The sequence below is a fragment of the Narcine bancroftii genome, chromosome 7 (genome assembly GCF_036971445.1).
Source record: "Narcine bancroftii isolate sNarBan1 chromosome 7, sNarBan1.hap1, whole genome shotgun sequence".
NCBI lineage: Eukaryota > Metazoa > Chordata > Chondrichthyes > Torpediniformes > Narcinidae > Narcine > Narcine bancroftii.
The window spans coordinates 160,445,425-160,459,547 of record NC_091475.1 but is presented as its reverse complement, the minus strand read 5'-3'; the positions used below and the strand labels follow the sequence as shown (position 1 = coordinate 160,459,547).

Here is a 14,123-nt window from a genome sequence, read left to right as displayed (position 1 = left end):
TTTTAGCTCCGAATCAGATACTCAACATATGGCATGAGCCCTAAAGTGGAACAAAAAACCGGACACTAAACAGACCACTCTTTGAAATTTCAGCCTCTTCAGCTCAAAATTCACAGATTTCTCAGAAATTGCGTATTCAGATCAACTTTTACGAAGTCAAAATGAATCAGTCTTTAAAGGGCATTGTCAATCACCAAACAGAAGCTGCAACTTACACGAATCTGGCAACCTTCCAATGTAATGTGAAATAATGTTCACCAAAACCGCAATGAGACACAAATAAATGAAGAACAAGAAATTATGGACTGTATGAAAGTGTAAGCCAAAGCACTGGGAACATTGGTGGCCCAGGGCACATTCATGCAGGGGCATTATTTCTGGAAAAATACATGGCATATCATCTAACACAGACAAACATTTGAAAACAAAATAAAATTTTTTTTGGCAACGAGTTACTGGAGTAATTTTTCCATTAAACCCTGAATTGTGAGAAAATTTTGTAAGTGCTACTCCTAAATTATTTTTTGTCAGATTCTCAATTAAAATTTAAGTTAGTTTTAGTAATAGCAAGGAAATGTATTGCTGTAACATCTGATGTCTCATTAATATTAGAAAGATGGCATGCCGAGATTCAAAGTTGTATTCCTTTAGAAAAAAAATTACCTATAATTTGAGGAGTAAATATTCTCCATTCCTACAAATTTGGAGCACGTATGCTAGAATTGAGGTTAAAATTATAATTTAAAAAAAATTCCTGAACAGTGAAATTTCCCTGAATGAATAATAACTTTTATATTTTTTGGGATCCTTGAGCGTCATCTGATGCAATCCAAATCAATCAATATGTAGTAATGATATTACGTATGTTAGTGTCAGTGAGATGCGCTGGGTGGGTCACGTCTCCAGAATGGAGGACCATCGCCTTCCCAAGATCATGTTATATGGCGAGCTCTCCACTGGCCACCGTGACAGAGGTGCACCAAAGAAGAGGTACAAGGACTGCCTAAAGAAATCTCTTGGTGCCTGCCACATTGACCACCGCCAGTGGGCTGATATTGCCTCTAACCATGCATCTTGGCGCCTCACAGTTCGGCAGGCAGCAACCTCCTTTGAAGAAGATCACAGAGCCCACCTCACTGACAAAAGACAAAGGAGGAAAAACCCAACACCCAATCCCAACCAACCAATTTTCCCCTGCAACCACTGCAACCGTGTCTGCCTGTCCCGCATCGGACTTGTCAGCCACAATCGAGCCTGCAGCTGACGTGGACTTTTACCCCCTCCATAAATCTTTGTCCGCGAAGCCAAGCCAAAGAAGAAGATTAAGGGGGGGGGGGGGGGGAAGAAAGAGGAGGGAGGGTTTTAGACTTTTTTGTTTTTTTTAAATATATTTTCAGCATATATTGCTAACATTGTAATATAGTTATTGTTTTTAAACAACATCTCATATGTTGATTAAAAATATTTTAAAGATTTTTTCAAAGAACGTGCAGCATCCAAGATCATATTTTTCTACTTTTTCCACTCAAAATTAAAAGTTTGGCTCTCCTTTGAAATAAAATATTTACACTTCCTCCTTTTAAATCCATCAGAAATTACTCCCAACAGAAAACAATGGGCTGCCAAGATTCTACCAATTTTATTCCCTCGCTCTGCAGTGGGAGGGGAAAAATCCTGTTTTTAAAAAAATACTGGGATCTCCATATCTTATCTGATATTAGTCAGTCTATTTGTGATTGTAGGTTCAAACCAGTAAGCAAAAGCGATTAGTATCACAACAACCTGTGTTGGGTTGAAAGGGAATACGTTCAATATTTGCATATTTGTAATCCGATACACCAGCAGGCAACAGAGCAATTAAAAGAAGCCACCTTTCAATTCGAGCAGGCTTGGAAGGTAAATCTGACGACAGCCTCTGCATCTGGTGCAGTCGGGAAATTAAATATTGAGAGTGCTTGACGCCGAGACAAAGGCGGGTGGTCAGTGAAAGGAAGGGGGAGCGAAAATGAAGTGAGCGAGCAAGTCACAAGTCAACGAGCAAAAGGAGAAAAGCAATAGGAAAGTCAAGGCATGGAGAGAATGTGTAACAAGATTCGAGTCAACGCCAGGGTAAACACTGCGGCCGTGAGTGTATCGACTTGGGAGAGTTAACACAGTCCAATGTATCAACAAGCTCTGTATCGCCCGAAGAACAGTGTCGTTCAAGAGGATTGAAACCATGACACGAGAAGACAATCTCGGAGTGTCTTTTGGAAGACATTCCGCAAACATATTGATGCAACTTATCGGGGGGGGGGGGGGGGGGGGGGGTTAAAAAAAAGCTCTAACCCACGTCCACCTTCTTGGGGAAAGAACGTTGCAGACACGTTGTCAATCTGGTCCCCAGAAAGCTCCGGTGGGTCCAAAAGGAAAGCTGCCCCTCAACCCTGACACCGAAAACAAAACAGGTGTCGTGCTGACAAGCTCGTATTATTCCCAGGCCAAGTCGTTTTGAATTCGTCTCCTGTTTCCCAATGCAGCGGCAATTTAAATGGGCAGCAAGTGGCAAACCAGTATTTCTCGAAAATTCAGCTGCATCTGGTCTCGGTTGTATTGTTGAGCTTTGGCGGTGTGAAACCGAACACACACACAAGAGCTCAAACAACCCACCCCACCACCCTCCAACCCGGGTCAGGGAGTCCTGTTTTTGAATCCAGCCAGTCCGTGGTGGATGTTAATACCACCGGCTCCCATGAACTTGTCCCAAAAGGACTGGGACACGTTTCGAAAGCGGTCAATACGCAGAGAGACACTGAAGAATCTTTAATACTCACGTAGCGCCTCAACTTCTTTTCTGGCGGGGATTTTCTCAACCAGCCGCAACAGACCACCTCCCCTCCGCTCATCCTGGCCAGTTGGCTCGATCGCAAGGACGGCGCACTCACTCACTCCCTCCCTCGCATTCAGTGAAGGCGCTGACACTCCCCGCTTCCTGGAATTCGGGGGACGATCCTGCACGAGCAGGTGGATGCTCCGTGCAGCCGCAGCCAGACTCCCTGGCCCCGGGCTCGTGGAGGAAGTAGCGAACAGAGCTGTTGTTTCGGATTGAGCCGCGCCACGCCCACAACCCTCTTAAAGGCGAACTCCCACCGCTTGGCACTCCGAGGCAAAACGTGCGTCTGTGTGTGAGAGACGGGAGTGTTGACATTTCTTTGCAAAGGGCTGGCCGGTTGGGAGAGTTTGCCACGGCCCACACCGTGCGGCATTAAATTCGGTGGAAGTCGGCGTCTGCATTATTTCTATCATACTGGAGAGATATTAAACCACAACAATTGACCAAAGCCTTTGGTTCATAATTTGTATATCCTGCCCATTCCGAATTTAGCGAGCATCGCTGAATAGGAGAGAGAACTCCCTTCCTCGGGTGCGGGGGTAACCTTTAAGAGGCGTGGTCAACTGAAGTCATGTTGGGATCTTGTAAACAATGTTATGACATTCTTGTTCCATTCTCCGATGAGCTCTTAAGACCAGACGTTCCCAGAGACCATTTTTTCAAAGTGGTCACTGCAGCCAAACCCAGATATTACGCAGTCAAGCGATGAGAAAGAATGAAATGATTTCTTGATGGCAGATCTTCTCAAATGAAACTCTTCCCCCATCCTCAAGTTTTCTGCAGAGTTGCAACATTTTGGGATGTTGCGAACGAGCACCAGCAGCCCCCACCCTGGGAGACACATCCCGGGCGGATGAGAGGCGACGAGGACCGTTCGCTCCACAAATGTCCGCAGATTCTTTGCAAGAGCCATAACTTGCATCCCAGACATTGCCCTAAATCAAGGATTGGAGCAGTGAGAATGGCACAACGTCCGAATTGTATTCACAACACATGTTGCTGCGTCTATCTTGGTCTCGCGATCTTCATGACCACTCAGAATAACTCACTAAGTCGCTTCATTGTGGCACTTAGAAGTTCTGCACTTAACCGACATCGTAATGGACCAGGGATGATCAATTGGTAAAGCCCAGAGCAGAATTTCGACTCGGGCGTAATTGATAATTACACGAGAATCTAATTTGTGGTGCACGTTGCAATAATCTTAGTTTCTCCGGAAACGCGAGAAAAAATATAAACATTTAAATACGTTTTAATGCATTTAAAAAAAATGATTATGCTTTATTGTGGTTATCAGCGATAACTATATCAAGTATTTATCACAAGACACTAGCAATTTAAAATCAATGACGAACAACTTTATAACCCAATTTTAACATTATTTTAAATTACTGTACAAAATTAAATTCTGTTTAGATGGGGTTACATAAGTCAGGTCCTTATTTATGCACATTTATTTATTCAGATTCAATAAGAATGGGCAAAAGTTCAGCTTACTCTGGGTTCTCCTGGAGAGAACCCTTAGCCTCCCGTCTAAAAGACGGGACGATGAGCACCAACATGCCCTCCACGATGACACTCAACACTAGCGCTCCTCAGTCCTCTAATATTCCCGCTCCATCCACGAAGCATTCCAACTTCAATGACAAATTTGTCAGCGGTGCCAAGATCACCCCACTCTCAACGTCAGCAAGACGAGAGAGATGATCATTGACTTAATGGGAGGGGGGGGGGGGGAATAAGCTACTATATCCCTCTCCACATCAATAGTGGTGAAGTGGAAAAAGAGTCGATAACTTCAAAATCTTGGACTTAAACATCTCCAATAATCTGACCTGGGAAAAACACATCGACTTGACAGTCAAGCAAGCACATCACTGCCTCTACTTTAAATGGCAAACTGCCCTCCTCTCCTTGGACTCTATCCATAACTGGCAAAGGCAACCATGTAGCCCAAACACTTATGACCCCCTCCTCGTATTGGGGAGAAGGCTCCACAGTGTAAAAGCATGTACTATTTAGAAACAGTTTCTTTCCCTCTGCCATCAGACACCTGAATTAACCCATGAAGGTGTTACTTTGCTGCCCTTGCTTGGGGCCAAATGTTCTTCCTTTTCAGTGTAACCGTAAATTGTGCTCTTTGCACAGCTGTATGACTGCTAGAGATAAACTGCCAGACTGGTCACAGAAAAACCCTTCTCAGTGTACCAGGTGTAATGTGATAAATAACTTAAGAGCTATAAATTAAGCGGAATTATCAGAAATATTGATGACCTACATTATCTCCAAGTTTGGGTTTGCTTCCTGTACAGTCAATTAAAACAGCAATAATATTAAGTTCTGTCAATGGTAATTTACAGTAAAAATTTGTGATTGTATTATAAGCAGAATCAGCCTTCAAAAACTGCATTAAAAATTCCAAAATACCATAGTAGACTTTTAAACAGAAAGGTAATTCCACTTAAAGGTTCAACATTTACTTCAAATTCATTCCCTCTCTTAATAACAAATATTCACCTTCACCTTCTTCCTTTGTCTTCACCAACACATCATTGTTAATATGGAATGCCTGTGCTTTCTACTTACCCTGAACTTTTGGAGGAAACTTTTAAAAGTAGATTCAAGCCAAACTCCAAATCTGTCATGCATACACAAACTATCCATATTTTCTTCAAGCATCCATCTTTGGCCTATTTTTTGCATTTATCAGCAATTTGCTGCTCCACAATAGCAAGATTCCTACATGCAGAGTAAAGAAAAATGTATAAAAGCCAACAGTGCCCATCTCTAATCAACCACTACTTCTCAACCTTTCCATTGTTTTTTAAATAGTCACACAATTGGTCCAAAATACTGCATTAGATGATTGGAAATTTCCTTTAATTAAAATCTGGGAATACTGAAGTAGTTATTCCCCCCCCCCCCCCCATTATAAACAGTGTCCTTCTATTCATGTGAAACTGAATTAATGTGTCCACATTATTTGGTGACAATCTTAACCCCCAATATTAACTTTTATGCCATCACCAAGATTTCCTACATTCACTTCCTCCTTAGCTCAACTGCTGAAGTACCATCTCAAGCCAGTGTTTACTTCACATTTAAGTATTCTAATACAATCTTATTGGGATAGCTTGTTCCAATTTTAATAAAACGGTGTTTCAAAACTCTTCTACTCGCATGCAAATTGGCAGCAAGACCCACAATTTTATCCATGGACCTTCAGTTGTTTCACACCATTATTTTAATATTCTTTGTTTTCAAATTTCTCCATAACTTAATCAAATCTTCCCATTACCATATTCTCCTCCAGTCCAACAGACACTGTTATCATGAACTGTTATCCTCCCTCATTTATTGATCATGTGGTGGAACCACTGTATAGATATTCGCACTGAATGTATTGTATAGGCTGGCCCGCCTCTGCACCTGTGACTCCTCCCCTCAGAATCCCATAAAGGCTGCTCTGTCCAAACCCCTCACTCATTACCTGCCTTGAAACCAGGCCAGCAACATGCGAGACGTTTTATGGCAATTAAAGCTTTTTAATCACAACTCTCAGTCTAATGTGGTTGATCGATGTGCTACAATTTAGTCTCCATACAGGCAGATAAACTGGACACCAACCCTCAAGACACAGAGGCCTCCATCAAATTCGATCAATGGTTGCACTGCCTCAACGCCTTCATGAGACTCAACAACGTGCAGAGTTAGGAATACAAATGGGACCTACTCTTTGCTCAGGTCAGCCACCGCTTTTTTCAAATGATCAGGGACTGCAATACGTACTCAGCCGTCATGGAGCTTGCTACAGGGACAGTATTGGACCCCGATGAATGTCATCTATGCCAGATTCCTTTTGGGCAGTTGTAGACAAGCACCTGGTGAGTTGGCGGATGAATACATGCTGGTCCTGTGGGAGCTGGGGCAAGCCTGCAGCTGAAGAGATGTTTCTGCTGCCGTCCACTTAGAAGAATTGATATGTGACACGTGTGGCTGGATTCAAGTCTGATCACATCAGACAGAGACTCCTAAAAAAGGGCAATTGAAGCCTGCATAAAGTTATTGACCTGGCAAAAATCGCTCAAGACAGAGTAGCTAAAGTGGAAGTCTTCTCTTCTGGAAATGCAGCTGCTACGTGAGGAGCACGGGTGCTGCCATTTTGGGATATGGGGTCCAAGGTCACCACCGCTGTCTTGGAGCACCTGAAGTGCTACTTCTGCAGCCACACTAAACATCCCAGGAAGATATGTTGGTCCCAACCTTCCTCCAGCAGTGGCATGTGCAGCTGACAGCCGCCGTCATCATGGACCGTGTCACTTTCAGTTGTGGGGAATGGCACAGCTGGACCATGGGGACAGCACCTTTTCCGATGTTATGTCCAGCGGCAAAAAGAGCACTGCATGTGCGGCATGGGGGGCAACCATCTTGGGGTGGGGGTGGGCATACCTCCAAATCAGTACAACATTAGTGATTCAGCCATCGACCAGACGTTGGCCTCGATCACCAACCAGGGCAGGCCACATCAACTAGCCAGGGCCATGATCGATGTCGAGGTAAATGGTCGCATCACAAACTGCCTATTTGATACTGGGAGCATGGAGAGCTTCATTCACCTAGGCACAGTACAGCACCACTCTCTTGTGGTGACTCTGGCAAAGTGTAAAGATGCCCTGGCCTCCAAATCCCACTTGGTCAAGATCCACAGAAGCTGCACCGTGACATTGACCATGCTTGGCACTAAGCACAAGAATTTTAGGGTCCTTATTATGCCACAGTTATGCGCAACAGTTATACTGGGACTGGATTTTCAGTGCCAACTCAAGAGTGTCCAAATGCAGTTTGATGGGCCCCACCAACCCCCCACCCCCTTTACAGTCCCCAACAATCAATTGCTAAACCACCTGCCCTCCCCTCCGAACACAACCAGCGGCCTGTCCACCCTCCAGATCCCACCACCACCCCTGTTCGAGAACCTCACCTCCGACTACAAGAGCAGGCGATACAGCCCCAGGGACAGAACCTCCATCAAAGCAGGTTAAACAACTTCCAGCTGAAGGGATCATAGAACCCAGCACCAGCCCGTAGAGGGCACAGGTGGTAGTGGTTAAGAGCAGAGAAACACCACATGGTCACAGACTATAGTCAGACCAAAAACCAATTTACCCAGCTGGATGCCTACCTCCTTCCCTACATCACCAATATGGTGAATGAGATCGCCCAGTACCAGGTCTTCTCAACCATCGATCTCAAGTCGTACCACCAACTCCTGATCCGCCCAGAGGACAGCCCATACACTGCCTTTGAGGCAGATGGCTGTCACTACCACTTCCTACGGGTCCCCTTTGGGATCACCTATGGGGTCTCCGTCTTCCAAAGGGAAATAAACCGAATAGTGGACTACAATGGGCTAAAGGCCACGGTTCCCATCTGGACAACATGACCATTTGCAGTCATGACCAGTTGGATCATTGACACTAATCTACAGAAATTTCTCCGGCCCTCAAAAAGGCTCGACCTCATGTACAACCAAAAGTGTGTATTCAGCACTTTATGGCTGGCCATCCTCAGTTGCGTGGTGGAGAATGGCATCATTGGGCCCCGACCTGCTGGAGGTCCCACTGCCCCACAACCTCAAGGCCCTGAAAATGTGCTTGGGGTTTTTTTCCTACTATGCCCAATGTGTCCTTAATTATGCAAACAAAACCCACCCCCTGATGAAAACAACCATCTTCCTCCCTGTCAGCAGAAGCCCAAGTGGTGTTCCCATGCATCAAGGGCAACATTGCCAGGGCAGCGATGCACACTGTGGACGAATCCATCCTGTTCCAGGTGGAGAGTGATGCGTTTGACTTTGCCCTGGTTGCCACGCTCAACCAGGTGGCCAGGCCCGTGGCATTTTTTCCCCTGAACCCTCCAGGGCCCCCAACTTCAGCACTCAGCCATCGAGAAGGAGGCCCAGGCCATAGTGGAAGCTGTGCACCACTGGAGGCACTACCTGGCCGGCAAATTGTTCACCCTGCTGACTGTCCAATGAGCAGTCACCTTTATGTTCAATAACAAACAGTGGGGAAAAATTAAGAATGTCAACATCCTGAGGCGGAGAATTGAGCTATCCACTTACAACTATGAGATCTTGTACTGGCCTGGGAAGATCAAGGAGCTTCTCCATGCCCTGTCTCGAAGGACCTGCGCCAATGTGTAGTTGGACGACCTCCAAGCTCTCCACAACAACCTCTGCCACCCCATGGTCATCAGGGCTCTACCATTTTGTTAGAGCCCATAACCTCCCTTACTCAGTTGAGGATCTCAGGGAACTGACCCCGAGTTGCCCGGTCTGTACCGAACACAAACCCCAATTTTACCATCCAGACAAAATTCACCCGATTAAGTCACCTGCTCTTTCAAATGCTCGAGTATGATCGGATGCAAGGATCGACAACGAGATAGACAACAGACTCGCCAAGGCAAATAGTGCCTTTGGAAGACTACACAAAAGAGTCTGGAAAAACAACCAACTGAAAAACCTCACAAAGATTAGCGTATACAGAGCCGTTGTCATACCCACACTCCTGTTCGGCTCCAAATCATGGGTCCTCTACCGGCATCACCTACGACTCCTAGAACGCTTCCACCAGCGTTGTCTCCACTCCATCCTCAACATTCATTGGAGCGTCTTCATCTCCAACATCGAAGAACTCGAGATGGCAGAGGCCGACAGCATCGAATCCACGCTGCTGAAGATCCAACTGCGCTGGGTAGGTCACGTTTCCAGAATGGAGGACCATCGCCTTCCCAAGATCGTGTTATATGGTGAGCTCTCCACTGGCCACCGAGACAGAGGTGCACCAAAGAAGAGGTACAAGGACTGCCTAAAGAAATCTCTTGGTGCCTGCCACATTGACCACCGCCAGCGGGCTGATATCGCCTCAAACCGCGCATCTTGGCGCCTCACGGTTCGGCGGGCAGCAACCTCCTTTGAAGAAAACTGCAGAGCCCACCTCACTGACAAAAGGCAAAGGAGGAAAAACCCAACACCCAACCCCAACCAACCAATTTTCCCTTGCAACCATGTCTGCCTGTCCCGCGTTGGACTTGTCAGCCACAAACGAGCCGGCAGCTGACGTGGACATTACCCCTCCATTAATCTTCGTCCGCGAAGCCAAGCCAAAGAAGAAGATAACCTCCCTTACTCAGTTGAAGATATCAGGGAACTGACCCAGAGTTGCCCGGTCTGTACCGAACACAAACCCCAATTATACCATCCAGACAAAATTCACCCGATTAAGTCACCTGCTCTTTCGGATGCTCGAGCATGAACTTCAAGGGCCCCCTCCCATCCACCAACTGGAACATATACACTCTCAACATTATCGATGAATACTCACGCTTCCCTTTTGCCATCCCCTGCCCAGACCTGATCATGGCCAGTCATAAAGCCACTACTCAACATATTCACATTGTTCAGATACCCCTACTATATCCATAGCAACCAGACATCCTCGTTTATGAGTAAGGACCAAGGGCATAGCCACGAGCAGGACCATAAGCTATAACCCCAAGAGAATGGCCAGATAAAAAGGGAGAATGCCAGTGTCTGGAAGCAATCCTCCTAGCCCTCAGGTTGAAAGGCCTTCCCGTCTCCCAGTGGCAAGAGGTCCTCCTTGAGGCACTCCACGCTACCAGGTCCTTCATCAGTACTGCTACTAATGGTACTTTGCATGAAAGGCCCTTTTCCTTCCATGCTACCATCCTGGCTGACAACCACTGGGCTGCCCTGCTCCGGAGGGATACCAGGAGCCACAAGACTGACCAAAAAGGTCCACCTCCTCCATGCAAATCCCCAGAATGCCAGGATAGCAGCAAGACACAGTTTCTGTCCGGGACTTTGTGCATGCAGGGGAACAACCACCAGCAGTGCAACAGGCTACCCAGCCCACTAATTGCACACAGCACCCCGCCCCAACTCCAGACCAAGCAACCCCATGGTCTTATTAACCCCCCCCCCCCAATCCACCGGAGACCCAGCCTGTCATGCAGAACACTGCCCAGCAACCAGCAGCTGAGCCACAGCAGGCACAACGACTCTGAACAGGCTGAACCTGTAATGGACAATGATCCACTTCACCTCACCGGATTGTGTTTTAAAAAGAAGGGGTGAATGTAGTGGAACCACTGTAGAGCTATTAGCATTGTCTGTATTAATGTACTGTCTCGGCTGGTTCGCCCCTGCATCTGTGACTCCTCCCCTTAGAATCCCCATAAAAGCTTGTATGCCCAAACCCCTCCCTCGGTACCTGCCTTGGAACTGGGCCAGCAACATGTGAGACTGCTGATGTTTTATGGTGATTAAAGCCTATTAATCACAACTCTCAGTCTAATGTGGTTAATCGATAGTGCTACATCTGTAAAATCTAATTGCTCAACATTGATAGGCTTGTCTTAATTTACCAAAGCCAAACAGTTTTGAACCTCCCTTGACCCCTCTGCCTTCCTATTTAACCCACATTTTTGATACCTCTCATATCTCCTCTCCTAATATTTACCTTTCAATCAGTATCAAATTGAAATATCAAAATATCTCTTATGTTTTGGAATATAAAAACACCACAAATACAAATTGGGCAGCACGGTTGACGTAGTGGTTAACACAAAGCCTTTTCAGTGCCAGAAATCGGGACCAGGGTTCGAATCACACGCTCTCTGTAAGGAGTTTGTACCCTCTCCCCGTGAATGTGTTGGTTTTCCCATGGATTTCAGTTTTCCTCCCTCTGCTTGAAACATACTGGGGTTGTAGGTCATTGGGTGTAATTGGGTGGCATGGGCCAAAATGGCCTGTTACTGTTTAATTTAATTTAAAATTTAAACATTTTTAAAAATTGCAACAAATGAATCTAATTTATATTAGACTTTTTAATTGATAGTTTTGAAAGTCAAGAAATGTCATTCTATTTTTCATTACATTGGAAAATCAACCATATTGCTTACTAGAATACAGTTTAGATAAATCAAACACTGCAAATGCTAGTTTAATGAAGGAGATTGGTTGTATACAGTTTCACCACAAATGTTAACATCCCACTTCAAAAAAGTGTGGAAAATCTAAATTTGTTTTAGCATCATTCCACCATACCCATCCCCCATTGGGAAGTATTGCAACTCAAACTTCTTCACGTGCAGCTCCCAGCCAGTTATCAAATCTCCCATTTTGAAAGCAACACACTGCTTCTATTGAAACATACTTCTTAAACATTCGGTAAAGCAGGTATCACCTCCTTCCTCTTCAGGAGGTCACCTTGGTAAGGATAGTGTACATCTTGCAACATTCAAGACACTTCAGTTTACAGTGCAAAACTTCCTGCCAAAAACCATCAAAAGCATTTGCACACCTTTCCTCAGTATCAAAGCCTGCATTTAGCATTGTCAGATCTCCAAAAATATCTTAAACAACTGTAAGCACAAGGGTTGAAATGCCAAAAAGAAATTGTTAGTGTATTTCTAAAATTGCAAAACACAGACATAAAATTTAATTTGTAGATATCTATGTACATGTATTTAGTGGAGTATATAAAAAAAAGAACATAAAGGTTTTGTTTGACAATATCCTTTACCTTCTGTTATTTTGCAAAGATATCTTCTATCAGCTATTTTTCTTTGGAGATTTGACATTTGTTCCAGGATGTGTCATGGCCGAGCCCTAAACTCATCTGACTTTTACACATATGAAATGTCCAAAAATGGAACAAGTGGAAAGTGACCAGGCCAATATGCCATCTCTTTAACCCATGGACCCAACTCCCCACCCCCTCCCCCCAAAATGACCTACTTGAAATTTACATTTCTTTGTACAAAGTAAGCACATAACTGGATTCTTCAAATCCTGCAAGTGAAACATCATATACATGCTTTAATATGCATTGGTGGATCTTCAAGATGCATGGTACAACAAAGGAAGATGAAAAGCACAAAGCCTGTATGGCAAAAGGTTACCACAATTATCCTATTCAAATTACTTTCTGAGAGCTACAATGGCAGCTTTGGCTGGTTTTGAAAATAAATAATATTTTGTGGCAGCATGCCACTAGGCAGGCAAACCGGCCCCGCTTGTAATCCATGCGGCAGGGCAGCCGGCCAAAATAAAGCTGTCAGGGGTTTCCCCTTCTTCTCAGCACTGGGCTCAGAAGCCCGCGCTGAGGGACCACATGACACCCGAGTAACGTCGGCACCCCCTAGCGCGGTTCTCAGTCAGGTCCGGGCTGGGAGTACAAGTCCAGACTGGCAGCCAACAATAAACCAGTTTTCTGCTCACTGAGCTCAACCCGTCTGGTTGTGTGTTCTTTCAGTAGCAGTGTAGCTGCCGCTACAATTTCCTTATCAACTGATTTGCATGGAGGAAAAATTTAAGTTGTTTTCAGCAAATAAAAAAAGCATCCTTACATTGATGGGTGGCACATATGAAGAAAATATTTGATCAATATGTAGCTTATCCACTGATATGCCAGGAAATGTAGATTTTGTGCAGCCTCTAATAATGGATGTGGATTTCAGCAGATTAAAACTTTAATTTCAAGGTTAGAAAAAACTTCCAACAATTTTGTTAATTATGTAATACTGAAACAATGTTTATTAAAAACATTATCTGAGTCTTCACCAAGAATTAATCCATACAACCAATTGCATCCTATCTCTCTGACTGAATACTGAGCGCAATATTCACTAGATTCCCAAGTTTCGTCCAATATGAATTATAATAACTACAATGTCATGTTTTTAAAAAGTTACTTTAATTAGCTTCACACCCTTATGCACCAAATTCAAAAGCTGAATGTTTAAACATCCTTCATGGGATCAGCCTTCCTGTTTTACCTCCTACTCCTTTTACAGTTGTGTCCCTGACGTGATACTCTGCTTCATTTTTGCTGATCCTGGCATTAATTTTGGAGAAACACCAAAACTGCAGGTGCTGGGATCTTGAACAAACAAGAGGAATTCAGGAGGTCTGGCAGCATTCATGGATGCTGTACATTCATTGATCACGTCAGTCAACTTTTTAAGTTCGGGACCCTCTATCAAGAGTAAACTTAAAGCAATCTCTCATTGCTCCTTTCCTTCCATGCTTTGGAATCTGCTTTAAATTTCATATTTTTAAAAAAATGCTTTGCGCTCCTATGCACACCCATATCTTAAGCAGCAGGTTCTATCCAGCATTATGTTAGATTTTCCAGACGATTGGATAATTACTCCCATCAAC

General features: G+C 44.6%; 1 protein-coding gene across 2 annotated transcripts in view; it reads right to left on the bottom strand.

Moving 5' to 3' along the window:
• Positions 1-3,095, bottom strand: part of gab2 (GRB2-associated binding protein 2) — a 289,403-nt gene extending 286,308 nt beyond the window's left edge. For both annotated transcript variants that reach the window (XM_069890993.1, XM_069890994.1), the window contains exon 1: positions 2,814-3,095. In XM_069890993.1, coding sequence (XP_069747094.1) covers positions 2,814-2,885 — 72 coding nt within the window. In that variant the 5' untranslated portion in view covers positions 2,886-3,095. The remainder of the gene's footprint in view (positions 1-2,813) is intronic.
• Positions 3,096-14,123: the final 11,028 nt, after the last annotated feature.